Source organism: Triturus cristatus, chromosome 10, assembly GCF_964204655.1.
Source record: "Triturus cristatus chromosome 10, aTriCri1.1, whole genome shotgun sequence".
Taxonomy (NCBI): domain Eukaryota; kingdom Metazoa; phylum Chordata; class Amphibia; order Caudata; family Salamandridae; genus Triturus; species Triturus cristatus.
The window spans coordinates 1,092,021,009-1,092,047,445 of NC_140593.1; the positions used below are offsets into that span (position 1 = coordinate 1,092,021,009).

The 26,437-nt window shown below is 42.8% G+C and overlaps 1 protein-coding gene across 2 annotated transcripts in view; it reads left to right on the top strand.

Annotated features, from left to right (window-relative positions):
- Positions 1-26,437, top strand: part of BAIAP3 (BAI1 associated protein 3) — a 1,035,958-nt gene that overhangs the window by 396,435 nt on the left and 613,086 nt on the right. For both annotated transcript variants that reach the window (XM_085629280.1, XM_085629278.1), the window contains exon 2: positions 7,049-7,189. In XM_085629280.1, coding sequence (XP_085485406.1) covers positions 7,059-7,189 — 131 coding nt within the window. In that variant the 5' untranslated portion in view covers positions 7,049-7,058. The remainder of the gene's footprint in view (positions 1-7,048; positions 7,190-26,437) is intronic.

The window sequence follows — 26,437 nt, forward strand, 5'->3', positions numbered from 1 at the left end:
CAAAAAGTGGTGAGGCATGGGGGTGGAGCGCAGGAGGGGCACGTGAGAGGGGAGGAAGAGAGACAATAATAATACAAAAAAATTAAAAGAAAAAAGTTAAACTTACCTGCTGATGGCTGCCTCCCGCGTCGCGTCTTGGTGCTGGAACTTCCTTTACCCAGCAGACACTATGACTACGTCACAGACTCCCTGCCCAAGTGCAGGGATTAGCCTGAGCGGGCTAGAAAGACACTCCGCTCAGGTCAGAGAGTCTGTGGGGTTTCTTTAATACGCCTGCTCAATACAGCCAGGTAAGAGAAACCTAAGTGCGCATGTGTGTTTTGCTCGGCCTGTGACAGGCAAACACACATGAGCACTTAGGGAGTCCTCGTGCACTCCTCCTCCCATGCCTCCGTCCCCATGCCTCAGCTCCGCCCCTCCATGCACATGCTGGCTGAGCCAGCGGCTTAAAAATAAAACGATAATGAAATATTGGTTCATTTTTTTGCTGTTGGCTCTGAACCATTGAGGCAGTGCTCCTCCGCCATTACGGAGGAGCCGCCCCAGAGATTGTAAATGTAGTGCATTTATATAGCGCTCCGCACACCCCCGAAAGGGTCTCTCAGGCACTGTGCACATACCGCTGTGGAACCCTTCCTGGCCGTTCCCTGTGAAGTGCCCACTCCTGGGCACCCCCAAGGTGAAGCCAGGCATCCTAGCGCTGTTGGGGCCGTTGTGGAGATTAAGCAAGCTATTTCCCAGAGTTGCAGAGTGGGACCCATGATTAGAATAGGCACCGAGGCGAGTATTATCGGGTCCAGGGCAATTGAGCCCAAGACCCGCCGAGGCAGGAATTGAACCCTGGTCCGGGCCAGACTTCAGCATCAGGGTCTGTCTCTCTAACCATTGAGCCACACTTCTCCACTAACCCGTGCTATCTCCCTTTTTGCTTGTTTTGCAGTGAATGTTGCTGAAGCACTACGACAAGAGCTTAGATGACAGGTCCCTCTGTTGTGTCATCACAGTACTTCAGCTGTGATTCAGAGTTTTGTGAGGACAGAAAGAAACAAAGCCTGTGCGGTGGTATCCTGCGCTGTTACATCGCAAAACACTAAAGCTGAAGCTGCTTGCTTTTTTAAAAAGTATTTTATTTTGTTTATATAAGCACAATGCAATCAAATATTTAAATAAATCAACACATACACAATCTATCAACGTCTCCTAAAGTGTGAAACCAGCTATAATATTAATTTATAACAGAAAATATATAGCCATGTTGCAAAACTGTCTTTTTTTCTTTTGTACTTTAAAAATAAAGCGCTGACCGAATGGAAAGGGTGTCAAAGGAGACATTATTGAGACTAACGGTTTTCGTTCTTTTTTTCATCGTACAGGTTCCTCTTATCCTCCCAAATGTAACTTCATTCTGACACCAATTGCCTATTGTCTCCCTAAAAGTATTATTCAAATCAGTGCTTAATTTGAGCTGGTGCTTAGCACCGACACCTAATCCTCAGCACCGGCGCTTATAGAACCAATTAAGGACACACTCATTTGGACAGCACACGATTTTCCCCAGAATCAAAGGATGTTGAGCCACGCCAAGACTCGAACCCGGTTCCCCAGCTCCTGAAATCGGCAGCTCTAGCCATTAGGCCAAGTCCTCTCCTGAATAATAAGTACCGGGGCTATAGTCAGGAGGCAGTTTGCACTAGCACATTTCCCCTGTTAGCGCTGGCTCCTGAGGAGAGCCCCGGCACTTTTTATTTTACAAATTAACCACTGATTCAAATAAGTACATAAACCTAAAATAAATGTGTCCTTACGTAATGTAATGGGTGTTCATGTAAACAGCTCCAATACCTTCGGGTCAAGTTTGTCCTATCTGAAACTGCCTTCAGAGCACTTAACTTTACACATCTGCTGTTTTCTTTAATTATTGTTTTTTCTTTATTAATTCTACAGACAACTTCGTTAATGTGTCTCTGTGTGCTGGCTTCAGGGAGAACTGCCAGGTTTTGTAGGAAATGTGTGCTGTCAAGTGTAGATTTAGGAAAGAGTATGCTAATCTCCCAATATTGTTGTCCTGTCTCATTTAACTCACTCATCATCCTCTACAATTTTTTCTTTTAAAAGGGTAATCATAGATGCACAGCACATAAAAAATTTCACAGTTAGAAACAACTGGAAAGGCAGTAAACAAACTGTTTTCAAGATTCAGTAACTTATATTGCACAATTATTCAGCAAGCTACAATTTACAACGAAAAACAACTTATTATTAATCACATAGGTGAAACCAAATGCATTTACCAATGCTTTTCTAGTTAGAGAGTCTACAATGTTACTAGATTTCGTGTACCCCGTCGTCTTCAGTGTGTCTTGTACACATTGATAACTATGACATGGAGTGTGCAGAGACTTTTTCAGCAGGCCAAATATGTTAGTTCTAGACAATGGCGGCCTCCACAAAGGGTGGTGGAGCGGGTGGAGGGAATGCAGGAAGGATCGCGGGGGCAGGCAGTAATAATGTATAAAAAAAAGAACTTACCTGAAGCCTCCACCTCCCGCATCGCGCCTCCGCTCCTCTTCCTGGTCCCAGCAGCCCCTTGGACAGACATCCATCCAATCCCCGTGCTGCAGAGCAGCGCAGGGATTGGCCTGAACAGGCTGGAAAGATGCTCCACTCAGATGAGGGAGTCTTTAGAGTTTCTTTAGCCCATCTGTTCAATGCAGCTGGGCTGGAGAAACCTAAGTGCGCACGTGTGTTTTGGACGGCCGGCCAAACACATGTGCACACTTCGGGAGTGCACATAGCACTCCCCCTCCCGTGCCTCGGCCCCTCCCTACAGTACCAGCTCAGAGCCAGCAAATGAAAAAAAAATGATGCAAGAACATTGTTTCGTTTTTCATTTGCTGCTTCTGAGCCAGGCAGTGAGGCAACGGTCCTCCGCCATTGTGGAGGAGCCGCCGCTGGTTCCAGGGCTAAGCACTCAAACAGCTCATCAAAAGCAAGGCAAAGTTGTTGCCTGATAGTCAATGAAAGCGGCAACTCTGTACAAGTGAAATTAAATGGCTATAACTTTATATTGTTTTACTAATTGGGCTTCAGGTATTGTACTGATGTCAACAATGTAATTATAATATAGTTTAACAATGTGCTTCCCACACGTTGCCCTTTTCCTCAGAATATAAACATGGGAAATCAATGCATCCTAGTAACACAGGAAGCACGTTACAAATCTATATTATTCTTTGACTTGTTGATTTCAAACCAATTTATTAAGTACGTGTGACTTTGACCTTTTGCAGCTCATGTCATCATATTTATTACAAGCTATGATTGTTTGCAGTGGCTTGATAGTTTCATGGCTGCTGGGTGTTGGATGCATCTAGTGTGTGCACACTGTACACATTTGACTTGGACCCACTGATCCTCCTGCTAGTATACCAGACACATCGAATGACAATGTTCACGGTCAAAGTCTGTGGTCCATGTTCTCTATAGATACGTAATTATGATTTGCCAAAGTTTGTCACACAAAATATATTCATTGTTAGAAGATACTTTAGTTTACAGTATGGAAAAAATATCACCTAAAAACTGAAAAACATATATATTTGCCAGCAAAACCATAATTTCCACCACTATGTATTGTTCACAACCACACGTGACACCACAGACTGCATCACATATGACTTTACCAGCAATATATTTTTAACAACCTTCCCAAGGAAAAGGTGACTTGTCAACTTCAAGCTAATTTAACCTTTTTTAACTAGACCAGAAACACAGATGAGCATCCCCTGATCATAATTAAGGACTGGCTACATGACACAGAGCCGGACCTAGCCTTTGGGACTCAAAAGTGGCCAATGAATGATACAGGGGTGGGCCACAGCATCTATGGGACAAACGAGAATCTCCCTTTTCCCTCGGCACTCATAGAGTGATAAGGTTGTGGTATGAATCTTCGAAGGACTTGTGGTGGAAGCATAAATTAACTAAAGAAACTCTAATGTGGTTCAGAAACATGTTGAGCCTAGTTTCCGAATTCAACAGCTCTCGGGCTGTGATACCATAGGAATATCAAAACTAGGTGGTTGTAGGACTCTATAAGGGTCCACTGTTCTCTATATGGATCCCAAGTAAGGAAAACTTTCCACCTCCAGACCTACAGAGGTGCTTCTAATGCCAGGACTACTATGCAGAATCATGACAATCCAAGACCTGATCACAAACAACTCTGTAAACTGCACATCCCTCCCTAAGACCCAGTGAAGGCTAATTACAACATCTTAATCGAAAATCGAAAACAGGACTTCTAGAAAAGGAGTCACTGTGGCCATCCTAGTCAAGAGCTCCAGAGTGTGCAAGGTCACTTCAAGGAAGATACTTCAAATATCTACTCTCTATGTGCATTATCTGTCTCTTCATTTGCATGAATGTGTTTTGCCCCTAAAATCATCACTCTCCCTTTCCAAAGATCCTATAAACTTTGGCTAACATCTACTGGTTCTCTCTAAATTATTTCAGTTCATTGTATACCGGAATGTATGAGTTGGCAGTCTATCTAAAGGAATAGTGTGTGATACATTTAACCTTGGCATCTCACAAAATGTAACAGAGCTTTCTCCAGCTGGATCAGTACAGCCTTGAACCCCTCCTCCCCACTCTAACAGTGCAGTTGCAAACCAATCCATGCAAATCCCTGCCTCTTTCTCTCTCTCTCCTATCCCCGTATGCTCATGTATGCAATTTCCAGCCTTTCTCAGGGACTGATCATGCCGTCATCAAATTCTAACTTGAGTAAACATTCTACGCTAGGGAAATCCAACATTGAGGCAGAACCAACCCACTTTCAAGGAATATCGCAAACTGTCAGCCTACGACCTTTCAGGAAGTGTTTTAGAAAACAGACCAACCGCTTAGTGGATGCCCGTATGGTGCTATGAAATACCTATTTGAAATCAAGAGGAGAGTGAGGAACTTGAGTAGCTAGTTCGCTTCCCCGAGGGATATGTAGTAATCAAGAAGAGCTAGCTACTAGGTACTGTACGTGTTATATGTGTTTGTTTTGGAAAAAGAAACGCTTGATTTTCTTAAGAAAACCAAGCGTTTCTTTTTCCAAAACAAAAACATATAACACGTACACTACCTAGTAGCTAGCTCTTCTTGATTACTATGCTATGAAATACCTGACAGTCTGCAACAACTGCAGGGGAGGGTCAATTGGAAAACACGGTCTTAGTCACAACTGCCCAGTAATCAAATGTCCTGTCATAGTCACTAAGAAGAATGTAATCACGCAAACCCTCCTCAAGATCAGAAAAGAGCAGAATCAAGACTGATTACAAAACCCAGAAACTCATTCAAGGACGTCTTTATGATCTACCAGAGACCTGCCTCATCACCAGTCCCATCCCATCTCAGATGCTGTGCAACAAACTAATGTCATTCTTCAGAGACAAATACTAATTGCTCTTTCTGCCAATAATTGACATAAAATCCACTGATTCTCTATTGTAATTTTATTTCCTTGATAAAATGTAGTTGATACTTTTGTATAGTGTTTTGTCTACATACTTTTATTTTGAACATTTTATTTATTAAAAAAAGTATCCAAAGAAAAAACAACGGTGGCAGAATGATCGGCTCCTATGGTCTTTTGAAGTTATTCAGAGAGAGATTGAGTTCCATTAAAGCTAGTGTTTAGGTCGCAGGCTACCAGATACCACAGCTGCCTGTTTGCTAAAGACATCTTCGGGACTCAGAAAGTTGACCTAGTAATGCATTCCGACTGTTGATTACCATTGGCGTTTGTAGTTTATAACTAACATTTGCTGGCTTTCTATTTGATGACTTTATTTGCTTTATGCACTCCAGGTACAATTTGTCCCTCCCGTTGCCTAAAGCATGTTTACTGTATTCTTTTACGAATTCCCTTCCTGTAAACAGGCCATTAAATCTTGTTCTTATCTTATCACATGTCAAATGTCAGACGCTGTCTTCCGAGGGCACTTGCTTACTTTTCTTTCTCTGATTTCAAAGTGAGAGGATTTATGTGACAATCTTGCTGGATACTGGGGGTAGGAAAGAGTTTTTTCGTAGCACACAACAACATTTAAATGAACTGTGTAGGTGTTTCAGAATATATCAGAATTAGGAACACAAATGAAGCACATTTATTCCTGAAGAGTGTTGGTAACAAATACTTCAATATGATCAGAACAAATCATTACACTAGGGGACTCTGGTGCCCAACATGGCTAAAACACAGTGGCAAAGCCAATAGCTCTTGAAAAGGCGAGACCTATTAGCTTTGCTAATGCTTGTTTTATGTGCTATAATCAATCACATCACACAGTCTCCCCACACATAGCTCTAGATGAACTCCCAGACTTTAACCCGTCATGGGGTAAGATCACTCTTCACGCGCAAATTCAAGAGATTGTAGATATTTAAAAAAAAATTCTGATCCATTTTCACCCTGGAAACAGAATTTACTGTTGTGAAGGGAATAAGGAAATCTTACTCCATTGTAGCAATGAGAAGAGAGTATCCCTAAAATAGTGACATTGTAGGCTAGAAATGTTTTCTTCTTGGAGAAAAAAAATGAAAAAAAGAGCAGTCGCACAAATTCGATGACATGTCCCCGCACCCGATGGTACACCATGTACAAGAACGCATGTGGAAAACCCTTTCCATAGCCATCATTAAGAACCTATTCAGAGGCACTCATGGAAACCAGCGCACTGTCACATGCTTCCAGGAGCACTTTAAGAAAAGTTTGTGAAGTCCTAATATGCTTCTTCTGCACTTATGCGATGGCATACATCTGCACGTGCACAAGGACCTGGGAACCCAGTTGAACTCAAAGACAACACGGCCTCGCGCTGCTCTTTCCCTGCAAAACACAACGATCCGTCACCTTTAAGCAGTAAATGCAGCTTTGCTGCTTCACGTTTATTGGACATGCACTCATTGGCGTGAATGGTGAAGACACGCACAGGACACTGGGCCCAGGGAATGCACTGAACTCGTTTGCGTTCTGTTTCCCTTTCTGCAGGCTAATCACCATGTCGACGCTGCTGGAGATAAAAAGCAGTGTGATGAGACAGGTGCAGAACAGGCAATCACTGCGCAGGAAAGCAGACGCAGAGCCCGGCCTCTCCTCCCCAGAGACGAGCAGGGCGACAGGCGCTGTCAGGTAGGTGTGGGAGAGGGTTTGTCATCAGGAAACCTGCTGACACCTGCCCAGCCGCCACAAACTGTCTCTTTCAAAACATGGGCCTTATTCTGCTGCTGAATTCATTGGGGATTTCGACCACAGTTTGTATTTATGTTTCCCTTTGTCATTCATGTTATAGGAGGTTTTAAAGGTGGGATATGCTAGTCTACCAAATTGAAAAACGTGAGATGTCAACGTATCCATGTGTCAAGCAGTCGTAGGTTCCCATGGGGTGCCTTTATTCGATTCCATTTGACTTTAAGTACAGGGGCATGTCTCTCTGTTGTTTCTTTGTAAATAACGTGGGTCACTTTAGAATGACATTCTGGAATATTTTAAGAAGCATCGACAAAACCAACATTCTCTGCTTTTGTAAAGGGCATTTGTGAATATGAATGCATTTTAGCACAAATATCACATTTGCCTGCATCCATGCACACATGCTCAATCAAACATATGGCTTTGTGCACACAGGCCAACAATTACAAAGGCACATTATTCACATAGCTGATCGGTTAGAGACTGGCCGCATTTTCTAAATCGATAAAGGTGAAACTTAAAATTTACACTTACCTTTTCAACTTTTGACTTGTTTTCAGTGACTTACAGTACAAAATGTATATCCAGTGGGCCCTTGCTCACCAATTTGGCATGACATCGTAAGGGAACCTTGGTGTGTTGGACCAGTTGCTGGCAACCACCCCAAGCAATATTAATCAAGTACAAATCAATAAGGACAATCACTAAGGAGCAACATACACACGTAGCTGATACAATACGAGTTTAACAAACACAATAGTATGTTTAGGTAAAGTGACAATAGCAGGAATGTTATATCTATTGAATATATATATATATATATATATATATATATATATATATATATATATATATATATATATATATATATGTATATTTATATATATTCACTTAAAAAACCATAGGTTTCACACATGTTATAGTTAGGTGGATATTTCACTCATAAAAAAACAATGAAATTCCCCCGTTATAGTTAGTTCAGATAACTATAACTCGAGCGCCCGCAATCCTGCTCATGACGTCACATATTACATTACTCATGATATGGTCAGTGGCATCACTCATGACATCACTGATTACATCATCCTTGTGATAGAGTGGCGGTCGCGCGAGTTATAGTTATCTGAACTAACTATAACGGGGGAATTTCATTGTTTTTTTACGAGTGAAATATCCACCTAACTATAACATGTGTGAAATCTATGGTTTTTTAAGTGAATTTGCAAGGTTTTTTAAATGCTAATTCCTAACTATAACGGGTGTGAAACCTATGTTTTTTTCAGTGAATTTGTACGTTTTTTTAAATGCTAAGTTATGTATGTATTATTTTTTTTTATATATATTTATTTTACAATAAATTACGTATTAAACATTTTTTTTTTGGTTTTTCACCCCCGCGATTTAAAAAAAAAAAATTACAATGTTTTTTTCTGCCTTCGGGGTCCTTCAGGGACCCCCTGACAAAGGCTAGGGGGTCAGGAACTCTCTACCCTGCCCCCTTTTCACGTTCGCCACCTTCCTTTTTCACTCTCGCACTGAAAACAAACAAAATGGCGGCCGACACTTCCTGATTTCGACCGATTCGAACGTTGACTAACATGTAACCACCAATCAGAATTACGCTCGCGCACGTTAGGGTGCTCGCACGGTGCGCGCACGGTGCGCGCACGGTGCGCGGCTATAGATATGTATGTGCTTTTAAATGCAAGTTTCTCAGGAACTACTGAACAGATTGACTCCATATATGCAAAAGGCACATCCCTGACCTGAGGACTACCTCTCTGCCAAATTTCAAGTAATTCTGTTCAGCCGTTCGGGCTGTACCTGCGACTAAAGGTCCTATGGGAAAATGCATGGGGAAAACGCGTTTTGGGACCCCCCTTTTCTCTCGGCCCCCGCTTGACGAATCCCCCCGAGACTTTCAGGGTAGGAGCTGAGCTGAGGGCCCCATTAGTTTTGAAATTTCGCGAAGATTCGTCAACCGGCGCCAAAGTTATTCAAAATAGAATTTTCAGATTTCCTATGGAAACACGGTCCTAACTATAACTATCTACTGGCGACCGCCGGCAGATAATATGTATATATGTATATATATATATATATATATATATATATCCAATAAAGATGCACTCCTGTCGGAAAGCGTAGCCCTCCGAGGGGTGGCACAGCGCCGGTGGAGTAACCCGGTAATTATATCCTTGCAAAACGGAGTTCCAACTGTGCTCTCAGGTCAGGGAAAAAGACACCCTGACCTGAGAGCACAGTTGGAACTCCGTTTTGCAAGGATATATATATATATATATATATATAATCTACTGACGGTCGCCAGTAGATAGTTATAGTTAGGACCGAGTTCCCATAGGAAATCTGAAAATTCTATTTTGAATAACTTTGGCGCCGGTTGACGAATCCTCGCGAAATTTTCAAAACTAATGGGGCGCTCCGCTCAGCTCCTACCCTGAAAGTCTCGGGGTGATTCGTCAAGCGGGGGCTGAGAAAAAAGGGGGGTCCCAAAACGTGTTTTCCCCATGCATTTTCCCATAGGACCTTTAGTCGAAGGTACAGCCCGAACGGCTGAACAGAATTACTTGAAATTTGGCAAAGAGGTAGTCTTCAGGTCAGGGGTGTGCCTTTTGCATATATGGTGTCAATCTGTTCAGTAGTTCCTGAGAAAATTGCAGTTAAAAGTACATAAATATCTATAAGCGCGCACCCTAACGTGCGCAAGCGTAATTGTGATTGGTGGTTACATGTCAGTCAACATTCGAATCGGTCAAAATCAGGAAGTGTCGTCCGCCATTTTGTGTGTGACTGTGAAAAAGAAAGGTGGAGAACGTGAAAAGGGGGCAGGGTACAGAGTTCCTGACCCCCTAGCTTTTGTCAGGGGGTCCCTGAAGGACCCCGAAGGGTGAAACAAACATTTTATTTTTTTCGAAAAAATACCGAGATGCGCGCACCGTGCGCGCACGGCGGAAAAGAATCATAAAAAAAATAGAATTAAAAATCAAATTTAAGTGTTTAGATGTTAGGTGGCTCTAAAAAGAGCCGTTGTGTTAATTGAGGAACAGAGGAACAAAAAAATTAAAAAAATTATGGGGTGCCGCATGTGTGCTGCTGTATCTTGCTCTCTATTAGGGGAATGCTGTTGTCACCATAAGAGAGAAGAGCATTGCACGCATTGCACCGTATATGCACCCTCTTGAACAGAGGGTGCATATCCAGAGGAACAGAAGCAGGTGAAGCTGCTGCCGCAGATGAAGTGCTCGGCTGAGCTGCCGATGATGTGCTCGGCTGAGCTGCTGCGGATGTGCTCGGCTGAGCTGCTGGAGGGTTGTCTCTAGCAGCTCGAGCATAAGCCACAGGATGTACTCCTTTAACGTGCCTGATCATAGTGAAAATACTAAAAGAGTATTTCTTTTTAGGATCTCCTCTTGATAAGACAACACCACAAATAGTGCAGGTGACTTTCGGAGCATTCACCTTCTTCTGCCCCTCTGGAAATGTAAAAAATTGCCATATAAAAGAGTCTTTCTGTTTCCTCTGTCTCTGTGGCACAAGGGTCTCCTGCTCACTCCCAGAAGATGACTGCTGCTCTGCCATTCTCAAGTACTGGAGTACTGGAAAAGCTGCTCAGCTCCTTCTCCTAGGGAATCAGAAGAAATAATGAGGGGAGTGGGTGTGGTGTTAGAAGTTTCTGGAACTGAAACTACTATAAACCAATGAAAAGCACGGAGCACGCACGCATGCGCATTCGGAGCACGCGCGCACGGAGCACGCATGACATACGCATGCGCACGTGGAGCACGTACGCATGCGCACACGGAGCACGTATGCAGGCGTGCACCGTGCCCGCACGGTGCGCGCAAGGTCAAAAACCCTTAAAAAAAATTCAAGTGTTACTAAGTTTATAGAAGATATGCTGTTCAACTTTATCCAAATAAAAAAAAAAAAAGAGCTGAGCCATTCCATATTACAGGATACAGTCAATCTATAACTATATACATAGCTTATTGTAAAATAAATATTTAAAAAATATAATAATACATTCATAAATTAGCATTTAAAAAACCTTGCAAATTCACTTAAAAAACCATAGGTTTCACACACGTGATGTCATTTGAGATGTCATCAGGGATGTCATGAGTGATGTCACTGACCATGTCATGAGTGATGTAATATGTGACGTCATCAGCAGTGGATTGCGGGCGCGCGAGTTATAGTTAGCTGAACTAACTATAACGGGGGAATTTCAATGGTTTTGTACGAGTGAAATGTCCAGCTAACTATAACATGTGTGAAACCTATGGTTTTTTCAGTGAATTTGCAAGGTTTTTTAAATGCTAATTCCTAACTATAACGTGTGAAACTTATGGTTTTTTCAGTGAATTTGCAAGGTTTTTAAAATGCTAATTCCCAACTATAACGTGTGTGAAACCTATGGTTTCACTTATGGTTTTTTAAGTGACCAACTGGTAAGTCGCACTCGGACAAAGAATAGCTTCCCCAAACAGCCTTTAATATCAATCAAACAGCAGCACTTGCCAGCAAGTTATGAGCATGAGACTGCAGTCCTGACGCGTTTCGAGAAGTCCTCTTTTTCAAAGGATAGTGCAGTCAAAAAGCGCATGTTGTCTCTCCTTCCCTAATTTAAAACCTATGATTTTTCAGTGAATTTGCAAGGTTTTTTAAATGCTAATTCCTAACTATAACGTGTGAAACCTATGGTTTTTTCAGTGAATTTGCAAGGTTTTTAAAATGCTAATTCCTAACTATAACGTGTGTGAAACCTATGGTTTTTTAAGTGAATATATATACATATATATATATATATAAATTCTTCGAAAAACCGCTTGGTTAATCCTGCCGCGTCTCCAGACCAAAGGGCGCGTCGTCTTGTCAGACCAACCCCGCAAGGTCCGTAATGAATTTCCACGAATTCCTTAATAAGGATTGACGACGCCGTGTCTTGTGCTGCAAAATAGTTTTATTTGTCAGCTGCTGGACGCGTTTCGCCTGACCTGCAGGCTTGCTCACCAACATTTTAAATAAAGTTTTTCACCAATTTAAATGTGCACAAATCAAAACAAAGGTCACATGATGGACTACATAAACAGTATGATGGAAAAAAGACTCGTAGTTTTTTGTTTTGTAATCTAAATAATTACACATTCCTTTTCTCCGCACACATAAAGCCTCAAACATAGATCGTTTATTTATGTTAATACATTTCAAATATTTTGTTTCTATGAATGATCAGACATATACTAATATTTTTATGCAAAGTCAGAATATATACCGATCTCTGCATATAAATAGTTTTAGCCCCAGTGGGCTTTGCGACTCAAAAGTTGTATATAAGAAACAATATTAATACGGCTCCTGCCAGAAAATCAGCACTTGGTATATACAACATTTGGTATATCGCATTTCATCTACTGAACATGTGTTCTTTGCCCGTTATGTTGCAATTATTATAGCCCAAGTGGGCAACAGTTGATACAGTTATCTACAGTCTCTTTATGCTTCAAGTAGTATGTGACTTTCTTCCAATACCTACTACAAATTAACCGTGCTTACATGTGAAAATAGTTAAAAACGGAAAAGGGAGTAGCGTATTTTTCAGTTCCTATTCTGTCTACAGATGTGTGTATAAATCTTCTTCTACATTCAAACCTGCCGGGGTTTTGCAGTTTAATTTTATTATGTACTTGGATTCCAATTTCCTCAACTGCTTCTCACGATTTCCCCCTCTCTCATTTGGTTTGACAGCATCTATTACATAATAGGTTAGGCCCGTTATGTTTTTTTGGTGGTGTCGTTCAAAGTGGCGTGCCACTGGGTACGTTCTGTCTCCATTTTTGACCGCTCTTAAATGCTGCAACACCCTCTTGTGGACTGGTAAGATCGTGCTGCCCACGTACCTCAGTCCACACGGACTCTGAAGCACGTAGACAGCATGGTCTGTCTTGCAAGTATAATGGCCTCTGATTTTAAATTCCTTACTTGCTAGATTTTATGTATATTTCGTAGTGTTAGTCCCATGGATGCAGGCTTTGCATTTTGTGCATTAGATAAAACCTTCTTTTTTGTTTAACCACATCTTGGATGATTTAATAGGCACCTTTTTCATTACATTGCTAACCAACATTTCTTTAAAGCTTCTCGCTTTTCTGAATGTTAGTTGAGGCCTTCTCTGCACGATTTAGCCCAGCACCGGATCATTTCTGATCAGGTGCCAGTGTTTGGATAGTATGTTTCTCACATGTGTGTGCTGTGTGTTAAACGTGGTTATCATCCTGCATACATTCACATTTAGAGTTTCTTTTTTCTTTTTTGTGTTGCTTGTCTTAAATAGAATATCTTCTCTGGTTCTTTTTTTAGCTTTCAGAATGGCTGAGTCTATACATTGATCTGGGTACCCTCTCGCCTGAAATCGTGTATGTAAAATTTTCAACTCTGCATCACAGTTGTTTTTGTTGCTACAATTACGGATTGTTCTGAGGCTTTCCCCATACGGAATACTGTTGATTAAATTCCGGGGATGGAAGCTTTTGGCATGTAGCAACGTGTTACCTGCCGTAGGTTTACGGTATAACACTGTTTCTACTCTACCCTTGTCAATATAGATGGTAAGATCTAGAAAATTGACTGTGGTGTCACTGATGTCACTTGTAAATTTTAAGTTCAGATCATTATTCTGTAAATGCGCAATAAAGTCAATTGCAGAGTTTCTGGAGCCTTTCCATACGATGAACAAATCATCAATGAACCTGCTCCAATGCATCACATTGTTTTGCCAAATTTCTGGGTACATTTTTTGGATCACCTGCTCCTCCCACCAGCCCATATGCAAATTCGCAAAGCTGGGGGCGAAGCAGGTGCCCATCGCTGTGCCACATATCTGGTGGTATAGTTCACCATTAAAAAGAAAGTAATTATTCTTTAGGCAAAAAGCTGTCATTTCTATTAACATCTGGGTATGTGCCCAGAATTTTACTGGTCGATTGCCCAAAAAATGTTTGACTGCATTTAAGCCATCTTCATGGCGAATGCTGGTGTATAAACTTGTCAAGTCTATAGTTACCAGTAAAAAATCACTTTCCCATGGCATATCATATCTTCGTTTAAAAAAATCCCCTGTATCCTGGATATATGATGAAAGACATTTTGTTAGGGGGCATAAAAAAGAGAGTCTACAAACTTGGAAGTATTAGCTAGTGCACTACCGATAGCCGAAATTATAGGGCGGCCTGGAGGGTTCAATTGATCTTTATGTATCTTCGGTATTAGATACAACACAGGTGTTACTGGGTTACTGATTTTCAAAAAATTCATTTCCTCTTGCTTCAATAGACCCCTTGTATACCAATCTGATAACATGCTATTATACAAGACAAGACTATCCTGCATAGTTGATTCAGATATTTTGACATAGTTTGAACGATTGTTCAATTGTTTGTTTGCTTCCAGTAAGTATATCTGTTTGTCCCAAAGTACCACATTGCCGCCTTTGTCAGCATTCCTCACAATGCAGTTAGATTTCATTGCTAATTTGTTGACTAAGGCAAGGTATTCACGTTGTTGTTTTGGTACAGTTTCTTGTTTAGACAGTGTTTTAGTACATAGTTGTTTTAAGTCATTGACTACCAATTCACTATAGATGTCAACTGCATCCTTTCCAGTCATTGGGATAAATTTAGAGGTTGGTTTGAAATGCGTTGGATAATTGCTGATGATATTGATGCCTTCACATTCTGCCAATGATACTGCTCGATCAATGTCCACACTTGTACTTGTAGATGGTTGAGAAGAACATGGTTGTTCCTGCAAATTATACATGTCTAGCATTAAGTTCATGTCCTCTACCACTAGTTCTGTGATTGTTTCCGATGTAGAGGGGTCTTCACTTGATAATGTCGTTTTCGCGTTGTCACTGAAGTATTTCTTCAGTTTTAGTGATCGAGTAAATTTGAAAACATCGAGTCTTGTTTGAACGTAATTAAAGTCTTCTTTTGGGCAAAAAGATAGGCCTAATTTTAAAATTCTTTGTTCTTTTTCAGATAATTGTATGTTGGTCAGATTTACGATTGTAGCTTTATCATCATCTATTATTTCCTTTTGTTCTTGGGCTGCCCTGCGTTTTCTGAATAGTTTTGTGCCCTTCCTCCTCTGTTTCCTCTGCCTCTTCCTCTTGGAGGCTTTGTGTACTGGACGAATTGTCTTGGCCGGAGATTGAATCTTCTCTCTTGCTCTAAAAAACTAAACTCATCCAATACTGAAGGGGTTGGCACCATCTGCCCATTGGTTACTTCCTCTGCATCTGTGTCAACCTCTGAGCTCGGGACACTGCTTAACTCTGACTGCACTTGACCTGTTATTTTACCTCCTTCGTTTAATTTTTGGCGTCGTATGTTCTCAAATTTTTTTGCAAACGTGTAGATCTGACCTCGCTCATAATCCTGTTTGTCCCGTATGAATTTCTGTGCTTTCCTTTCTTTTATTGAATCTTCCAATTTACGCATTCTCTCCGACATCCCAATCTTAAATTTATTGATACATTCTTGATCTTTTTCTTTGTCCAAAAACTCAGTGATTTGTTGAATCTCTTCAATGATCTTTACTCTGTCTATTTCAGCATATTTTATGAGAATTGCTAACATTCTAGCCGATGACTCATGGTTATTCTCTGCCCACTCACGTAACATGTTGGGGTTTGTGTTTTCATACGTGGGAGCAACCAGGATGCGTAGTCCTCTGGGGATTCGTTTGACTTCAAGATATCTTGTCAATGATTTAGTCTCCCACCATTTTGAAAGTTCTGCTCGCTTGAGCTTTTCCAGTCTTTTAAGCCGTACACTGACATCGTCTTTGTCGACAACTTTTGTTGTGTATTTACTTTTGGATTTAACCGATACATCATCGAAGATGCATAATGCCGCCTCCTCCCTTTCTTTAACTTCTTCAGCCGACATGTTGTGTTTAAATCAATTAATTCTTAAGAGTAGATTTTACTCGCTCCCACATGAACCGCCAGTGTCACAGCTTGTAATTCAGCATAGACTGTAGTGATCACAACTGGCTTTCCCTTTTCCTTATCGTTAATCCAAATCCCGGCTTACCTGGGTCTCAGTAGAAAGCCTCGGGTCCTCCGACTCGCTGTTCTGCTACTCAGCCCTCCAGGTTTCGCTCGGGACGTGTTTCAAATCTTGACGCTGTTGCGTTATACGATAAGGGGGGCGGCAGTCGTTTAGATAAACTCTTCGAAAAACCGCTTGGTTAATCCTGCCGCGTCTCCAGACCAAAGGGCGCGTCGTCTTGTCGGACCAACCCCGCAAGGTCCGTAATGAATTTCCACGAATTCCTTAATAAGGATTGACGACGCCGTGTCTTGTGCTGCAAAATAGTTTTATTTGTCAGCTGCTGGACGCGTTTCGCCTGACCTGCAGGCTTGCTCACCAACATTTTAAATAAAGTTTTTCACCAATTTAAATGTGCACAAATCAAAACAAAGGTCACATGATGGACTACATAAACAGTATGATGGAAAAAAGACTCATAGTTTTTTGTTTTGTAATCTAAATAATTACACATTCCTTTTCTCTGCACACATAAAGCCTCAAACATAGATCGTTTATTTATGTTAATACATTTCAAATATTTTGTTTCTATGAATGATCAGACATATACTAATATTTTTATGCAAAGTCAGAATATATACCGATCTCTGCATATAAATAGTTTTAGCCCCAGTGGGCTTTGCGACTCAAAAGTTGGATATAAGAAACAATATTAATACGGCTCCTGCCAGAAAATCAGCACTTGGTATATACAACATTTGGTATATCGCATTTCATCTACTGAACATGTGTTCTTTGCCCGTTATGTTGCAATTATTATAGCCCAAGTGGGCAACAGTTGATACAGTTATCTACAGTCTCTTTATGCTTCCAGTAGTATGTGACTTTCTTCTAATACCTACTACAAATTAACCGTGCTTACATGTGAAAATAGTTAAAAACGGAAAAGGGAGTAGCGTATTTTTCAGTTCCTATTCTGTCTACAGATGTGTGTATAAATCTTCTTCTACATTCAAACCTGCCGGGGTTTTGCAGTTTAATTTTATTATGTACTTGGATTCCAATTTCCTCAACTGCTTCTCACGATTTCCCCCTCTCTCATTTGGTTTGACAGCATCTATTACATAATAGGTTAGGCCCGTTATGTTTTTTTGGTGGTGTTGTTCAAAGTGACGTGCCATTGGGTACGTTCTGTCTCCATTTTTGACCGCTCTTAAATGCTGCAACACCCTCTTGTGGACTGGTAAGATCGTGCTGCCCACGTACCTCAGTCCACACGGACACTGAAGCACGTAGACAGCATGGTCTGTCTTGCAAGTATAATGGCCACTGATTTTAAATTCCTTACTTGCTAGATTTGATGTATATTTCGTAGTGTTAGTCCCATGGATGCAGGCTTTGCATTTTGTGCATTTGATAAAACCTTCTTTTTTGTTTAACCACATCTTGGATGATTTAATAGGCACCTTTTTCATTACATTGCTAACCAACATTTCTTTAAAGCTTCTCGCTTTTCTGAATGTTAGTTGGGGCCTTCTCTGCACGATTTTGCCCAGCACCGGATCATTTCTGATCAGGTGCCAGTGTTTGGATAGTATGTTTCTCACATGTGTGTGCTGTGTGTTAAACGTGGTTATCATCCTGCATACATTCACATTTAGAGTTTCTTTTTTCTTTTTTGTGTTGCTTGTCTTAAATAGAATATCTTCTCTGGTTCTTTTTTTAGCTTGCAGAATGGCTGAGTCTATACATTGATCTGGGTACCCTCTCGCCTGAAATCGTGTATGTAAAATTTTCAACTCTGCATCACAGTTGTTTTTGTTGCTACAATTACGGATTGTTCTGAGGCGCTCCCCATACGGAATACTGTTGATTAAATTCCGGGGATGGAAGCTTTTGGCATGTAGCAACGTGTTACCTGCCGTAGGTTTACGGTATAACACTGTTTCTACTCTACCCTTGTCAATATAGATGGTAAGATCTAGAAAATTGACTGTGGTGTCACTGATGTCACTTGTAAATTTTAAGTTCAGATCATTATTCTGTAAATGCGCAATAAAGTCAATTGCAGAGTTTCTGGAGCCTTTCCATACGATGAACAAATCATCAATGAATCTGCTCCAATGCATCACATTGTTTTGCCAAATTTCTGGGTAAATTTTTGGGATCACCTGCTCCTCCCACCAGCCCATATGCAAATTCGCAAAGCTGGGGGCGAAGCAGGTGCCCATCGCTGTGCCACATATCTGGTGGTATAGTTCACCATTAAAAAGAAAGTAATTATTCTTTAGGCAAAAAACTGTCATTTCTATTAACATCTGGGTATGTGCCCAGAATTTTACTGGTCGATTGCCCAAAAAATGTTTGACTGCATTTAAGCCATCTTCATGGCGAATGCTGGTGTATAAACTTGTCACGTCTATAGTTACCAGTAAAAATAGATGCTGTCAAACCAAATGAGAGAGGGGGAAATCGTGAGAAGCAGTTGAGGAAATTGGAATCCAAGTACATAATAAAATTAAACTGCAAAACCCCGGCAGGTTTGAATGTAGAAGAAGATTTCTACACACATCTGTAGACAGAATAGGAACTGAAAAATACGCTACTCCCTTTTCCGTGTTTAACTATTTTCACATGTAAGCACGGTTAATTTGTAGTAGGTATTAGAAGAAAGTCACATACTACTGGAAGCATAAAGAGACTGTAGATAACTGTATCAACTGTTGCCCACTTGGGCTATAATAATTGCAACATAACGGGCAAAGAACACATGTTCTGTAGATGAAATGCGATATACCAAATGTTGTATATACCAAGTGCTGATTTTCTGGCAGGAGCCGTATTATTATTGTTTCTTATATCCAACTTTTGAGTCGCAAAGCCCACTGGGGCTAAAACTATTTATATGCAGAGATTGGTATATATTCTGACTTTGCATAAAAATATTAGTATATGTCCGATCATTCATAGAAACAAAATATTTGAAATGTATTAACATAAATAAACGATCTATGTTTGAGGCTTTATGTGTGCAGAGAAAAGGAATGTGTAATTATTTAGATTACAAAACAAAAAGCTACGAGTCTTTTTTCCATCATACTGTTTATGTAGTCCATCATGTGACCTTTGTTTTGATTTGTGCACATTTAAATTGGTGAAAAACTTTATTTAAAATGTTGGTGAGCAAGCCTGCAGGTCAGGCGAAAAGCGTCCAGCAGCTGACAAATAAAACTATTTTGCAGCACAAGACACGGCGTCGTCAATCCTTATTAAGGAATTAGTGGAAATATATATATATATGTTATGCTCCAGAGTTGCCCCTCAGTAAAACAGCACTCAAGTCATCACGTTTCTGCCATAAGCCTTTATTGGTATGGAGGGAATACGTCCGTTGGTGAATCAACAGCTGACTTCTCGGCAGCCTGACGCGTTTCAAAGTTTCCTTCTTCCTCAGAGGCTGACGATATCAGGTGAGTGCAGGACGGACTCTACTCCCATAATTTATGCATATAGCATGCCCATTGATTGGGACACTCATATGAGATGATGCATAGCATAGCATGCTGGGAGTTCGAGTCCCGAAATTAAGTCCCCAAATGGCTGCACTCACTATAACTGTGTTTTTAAGGCCCTCAGATGGGCCCCCAGCCGACGCTTCCATCCTCAATCCATTTGTGATGCTCCACATTTGAAAACCCAGTAGTTACCAAGTTCCGTGGCCCCCGCCGAAGGGGTGGTGCGCGTTTTGGCGGTAGGACAGCCGCCTTCATATGTTATGCTCCAGAGTTGCCCCTCAGTAAAACAGCACTCGAGTCATCACGTTTCTGCCATAAGCCTTTATTGGTATGGAGGGAATACGTCCGTTGGTGAATCAACAGCTGACTTCTCGGAAGCCTGACGCGTTTCAAAGTTTCCTTCTTCCTCAGAGGCTGACAATATCAGGTGAGTGCAGGACGGACTCTACTCCCATAATTTATGCATATAGCACGCCCATTGATTGGGACACTCATATGAGATGATGCATAGCATGCTGGGAGTTCGAGTCCCGAAATTAAGTCCCCAAATGGCTGCACTCACTATAACTGTGTTTTAAAGGCCCTCAGATGGGCCCCCAGCCGACGCTTCCATCCTCAATCCATTTGTGATGCTCCACATTTGAAAACCCAGTAGTTACCAAGTTCCGTGGCCCCCGCCGAAGGGGTGGTGCGCGTTTTGGCGGTAGGACAGCCGCCTTCATATGTTATGCTCCAGAGTTGCCCCTCAGTAAAACAGCACTCGAGTCATCACGTTTCTGCCATAAGCCTTTATTGGTATGGAGGGAATACGTCCGTTGGTGAATCAACAGCTGACTTCTCGGCAGCCTGACGCGTTTCAAAGTTTCCTTCTTCCTCAGAGGCTGACGAAATCAGGTGAGTGCAGGACGGACTCTACTCCCATAATTTATGCATATAGCACGCCCATTGATTGGGACACTCATATGAGATGATGCATAGCATGCTGGGAGTTCGAGTCCCGAAATTAAGTCCCCAAATGGCTGCACTCACTATAACTGTGTTTTAAAGGCCCTCAGATGGGCCCCCAGCCGACGCTTCCATCCTCAATCCATTTGTGATGCTCCACATTTGAAAACCCAGTAGTTACCAAGTTCTGTGGCCCCCGCCGAAGGGGTGGTGCGCGTTTTGGCGGTAGGACAGCCGCCTTCATATGTTATGCTCCAGAGTTGCCCCTCAGTAAAACAGCACTCGAGTCATCACGTTTCTGCCATAAGCCTTTATTGGTATGGAGGGAATACGTCCGTTGGTGAATCAACAGCTGACTTCTCGGCAGCCTGACGCGTTTCAAAGTTTCCTTCTTCCTCAGAGGCTGACGATATCAGGTGAGTGCAGGACGGACTCTACTCCCATAATTTATGCATATAGCACGCCCATTGATTGGGACACTCATATGAGATGATGCATAGCATGCTGGGATTTCGAGTCCCGAAATTAAGTCCCCAAATGGCTGCACTCACTATAACTGTGTTTTAAAGGCCCTCAGATGGGCCCCCAGCCGACGCTTCCATCCTCAATCCATTTGTGATGCTTCACATTTGAAAACACAGTAGTTACCAAGTTCCGTGGCCCCCGCCGAAGGGGTGGTGCGCGTTTTGGCGGTAGGACAGCCGCCTTCATATGTTATGCTCCAGAGTTGCCCCTCAGTAAAACAGCACTCGAGTCATCACGTTTCTGCCATAAGCCTTTATTGGTATGGAGGGAATACGTCCGTTGGTGAATCAACAGCTGACTTCTCGGCAGCCTGACGCGTTTCAAAGTTTCCTTCTTCCTCAGAGGCTGACGATATCAGGTGAGTGCAGGACGGACTCTACTCCCATAATTTATGCATATAGCACGCCCATTGATTGGGACACTCATATGAGATGATGCATAGCATGCTGGGATTTCGAGTCCCGAAATTAAGTCCCCAAATGGCTGCACTCACTATAACTGTGTTTTAAAGGCCCTCAGATGGGCCCTCAGCCGACGCTTCCATCCTCAATCCATTTGTGATGCTTCACATTTGAAAACACAGTAGTTACCAAGTTCCGTGGCCCCCGCCGAAGGGGTGGTGCGCGTTTTGGCGGTAGGACAGCCGCCTTCATATGTTATGCTCCAGAGTTGCCCCTCAGTAAAACAGCACTCGAGTCATCACGTTTCTGCCATAAGCCTTTATTGGTATGGAGGGAATACGTCCGTTGGTGAATCAACAGCTGACTTCTCGGCAGCCTGACGCGTTTCAAAGTTTCCTTCTTCCTCAGAGGCTGACGATATCAGGTGAGTGCAGGACGGACTCTACTCCCATAATTTATGCATATAGCACGCCCATTGATTGGGACACTCATATGAGATAATGCATAGCATGCTGGGAGTTCGAGTCCCGAAATTAAGTCCCCAAATGGCTGCACTCACTATACCTGTGTTGTAAAGGCCCTCAGATGGGCCCCCAGCCCAGCACCCGTCCCACCGTGGGGCAACAGGCTACAGATAAGGGCGTACCGGCAAACGGGGGGCTCATGCGGAGCCTTTCAATACAGCAGGAAATATATAGTGCATCGATTCACGAAGGAATAAGAGGACTTTCTCTCCCATAAGGCATTTCATGTAGATGCGAGCATATCAATGGGGGAGTGTCTACAATTGCACGCTATCCTGGCCCAAGCCTCTGATGAAGAGACATTCGAAACGCGTAAGGCGAAGTGCTGGAACTGCTTTCATTTACTCGAATGCCGAATTTGCCTGTACTAAAGATTAAAGGTTATGAGGTAAACCTACCTGCTGCTCGAGTGCTTCTCTGCTGTGTGGAAACCTCGTGAGCGTTGATCTATAAGCGGCAGCCCAGCCGCTGGAGGAGCACCACCCTGCAACAATTGGGGGCCACATGGGACCTGGACACACCCGTCCCACCGTGGGTCAACAGGCTACAGATAAGGGCGTACCGGCAAACGGGGGGCTCATGCGGAGCCTTTCAATACAGCAGGAAATATATAGTGCATCGATTCACGAAGGAATAAGAGGACTTTCTCTCCCATAAGGCATTTCATGTAGATGCGAGCATATCAATGGGGGAGTGTCTACAATTGCACGCTATCCTGGCCCAAGCCTCTGATGAAGAGACATTCGAAACGCGTAAGGCGAAGTGCTGGAACTGCTTTCATTTACTCGAATGCCGAATTTGCCTGTACTAAAGATTAAAGGTTATGAGGTAAACTTACCTTCTGCTCGAGTGCTTCTCTGCTGTGTGGAAACCTCGTGAGCGTTGATCTATAAGCGGCAGCCCAGCCGCTGGAGGAGCACCACCCTGCGATAATTGGGGGCCACATGGGACCTGGATACACCCGTCCCACCGTGGGGCAACAGGCTACAGATAAGGGCGTACCGGCAAACGGGGGGCTCATGCGGAGCCTTTCAATACATCAGGAAATATATAGTGCATCGATTCACGAAGGAATAAGAGGACTTTCTCTCCCATAAGGCATTTCATGTAGATGCGAGCATATCAATGGGGGAGTGTCTACAATTGCACGCTATCCTGGCCCAAGCCTCTGATGAAGAGACATTCGAAACGCGTAAGGCGAAGTGCTGGAACTGCTTTCATTTACTCGAATGCCGAATTTGCCTGTACTAAAGATTAAAGGTTATGAGGTAAACCTACCTTCTGCTCGAGTGCTTCTCTGCTGTGTGGAAACCTCGTGAGCGTTGATCTATAAGCGGCAGCCCAGCCGCTGGAGGAGCACCACCCTGCGATAATTGGGGGCCACATGGGACCTGGATACACCCGTCCCACCGTGGGGCAACAGGCTACAGATAAGGGCGTACCGGCAAACGGGGGGCTCATGCGGAGCCTTTCAATACAGCAGGAAATATATAGTGCATCGATTCACGAAGGAATAAGAGGACTTTCTCTCCCATAAGGCATTTCATGTAGATGCGAGCATATCAATGGGGGAGTGTCTACAATTGCACGCTATCCTGGCCCAAGCCTCTGATGAAGAGACATTCGAAACGCGTAAGGCGAAGTGCTGGAACTGCTTTCATTTACTCGAATGCCGAATTTGCCTGTACTAAAGATTAAAGGTTATGAGGTAAACCTACCTGCTGCTCGAGTGCTTCTCTGCTGTGTGGAAACCTCGTGAGCGTTGATCTATAAGCGGCAGCTCAGCCGCTGGAGGAGCACCACCCTGCGATAATTGGGGGCCACATGGGACCTGGATACACCCGTCCCACCGTGGGGCAACAGGCTACAGATAAGGGCGTACCGGCAAACGGGGGGCTCATGCGGAGCCTTTCAATACAGCAGGAAATATATAGTGCATCGATTCACGAAGGAATAAGAGGACTTTCTCTCCCATAAGGCATTTCATGTAGATGCGAGCATATCAATGGGGGAGTGTCTACAATTGCACGCTATCCTGGCCCAAGCCTCTGATGAAGAGACATTCGAAACGCGTAAGGCGAAGTGCTGGAACTGCTTTCATTTACTCGAATGCCGAATTTGCCTGTACTAAAGATTAAAGGTTATGAGGTAAACCTACCTGCTGCTCGAGTGCTTCTCTGCTGTGTGGAAACCTCGTGAGCGTTGATCTATAAGCGGCAGCCCAGCCGCTGGAGGAGCACCACCCTGCGATAATTGGGGGCCACATGGGACCTGGACACACCCGTCCCACCGTGGGGCAACAGGCTACAGATAAGGGCGTACCGGCAAACGGGGGGCTCATGCGGAGCCTTTCAATACAGCAGGAAATATATAGTACATCGACTCACGAAGGAATAAGAGGACTTTCTCTCCCATAAGGCATTTCATGTAGATGCGAGCATATCAATGGGGGAGTGTCTACAATTGCATGCTATCCTGGCCCAAGCCTCTGATGAAGAGACATTCGAAACGCGTAAGGCGAAGTGCTGGAACTGCTTTCATTTACTCGAATGCCGAATTTTCCTGTACTAAAGATTAAAGGTTATGAGGTAAACCTACCTGCTGCTCGAGTGCTTCTCTGCTGTGTGGAAACCTCGTGAGCGTTGATATATATATATATATATATATATATATATATATCCAACATCCTTTGGCTCATTTTGCCGGTTTCTGTGGCGCTCTGTGATGGTGCATAATCCTGCGGCCGAGCCAGGCTGACGTAAATATAGCAAACACTTCCCACTCTGGATTCGATTGTAACAGTCTTTGATAATTTATTATAATAAAAGAAGATTTTTACTAGGAACAAAACTGAAATCCAACACGTTTCGGTCTCCACCGAGACCTTGTTCACGGTAACGCCCCTCTGTTCAAACACATTATCAAAGACTGTTAAAATCTATTCCAGAGTGCGACCCATTCTTTTCTTCCACACAAGGGAAGTGTTTGATATATATATATATATATATATATCAAAGCTCCAAGGTTCCCACCTGTGGAGACGCACTCTGACATCCACTGCAGTAACCTTAATGACCCGGCTTTTACCTCATGAAGGTTGCTGCAGTGGATGTCAGAGTGCGTCTCCACAGGTGGGAACCTTGGAGCTTTGATATATATCTATCTCTATATATATATATATATATATATATATATATATATATATATATATATATTTATATCTGTATATATATATAAATAGTGTAATGCTGACACAACGCTAAAAAAACACAGTCTTGAATCAATTTGCAATGCAGTAATCGCAAGCACAATAATGAGTCTGTATATAAAGATAGAGCAGGAGAATCTTGCCCTTCACCCTGGATAACTTAACTCTAGCCGCTAGCACCGGGAAGCCCGCATCGGCTTCTTGCCCTCTCTCTCTCTCTCTCTCTCTCTCTCTGTCTCTCTCTGGGAACGGTGCAACTGGGACAGCAGCTGTGGCAACAACGGCGATCTGCATGACTCGTCCATGATCTTCCAAGAGGCATCTGCAGCCCTCTTTTTTATACACTAAAATCTGGCAAAACAGCATTATGTTACTTTCCCACACCAGTGGATCTTGTGATGTTATCAGTGTTTTCGCAAACCCAGGATCCTCCTGACTCTGACTCGCCTCCTGCTTTCACCGTTACAAATCAATCATCCTCCCATGACTTTCAAACTAATCCTAGGCTTCTTAAGGGTCAGTACAACTTCAACGGTACGTCTCCCTTGATCGACAAGCCTCGGCCAGGTACAATCAACACAGCACTGTGGAGTACATATAATTGTGTCTATTAGGAATGGCAAAAACATGCATCACAAGATCATCTGCTTTCTCAGCGTGGTCCACAGGTATTCTGTATGCGTTCGCGTCACAATGTCTTCCGCACACTATTCCATATATACTGTACATTTGGCTAGGATTCTCTCTCATCACATACGAGCTCCACCGAAATCAGCTGCTCTATGGTCAAAGTAAAACACAGCCCTTCCAGGCAACCATGTTCTGTCTCCATCCTGGAGTAAGGTACTTGGTTCAAAGGTCCCATAGCTCTAATGGGATTGGCTGGTAGTTGGTAGTTTCTCCATAGTGAACAGTTGCTAGACAAAATGCAGGGTGCTCTTTGTGAGACATCGCCTTTGAGAGGCATCAAGTTTCTAAGGACAGGAGACTGCC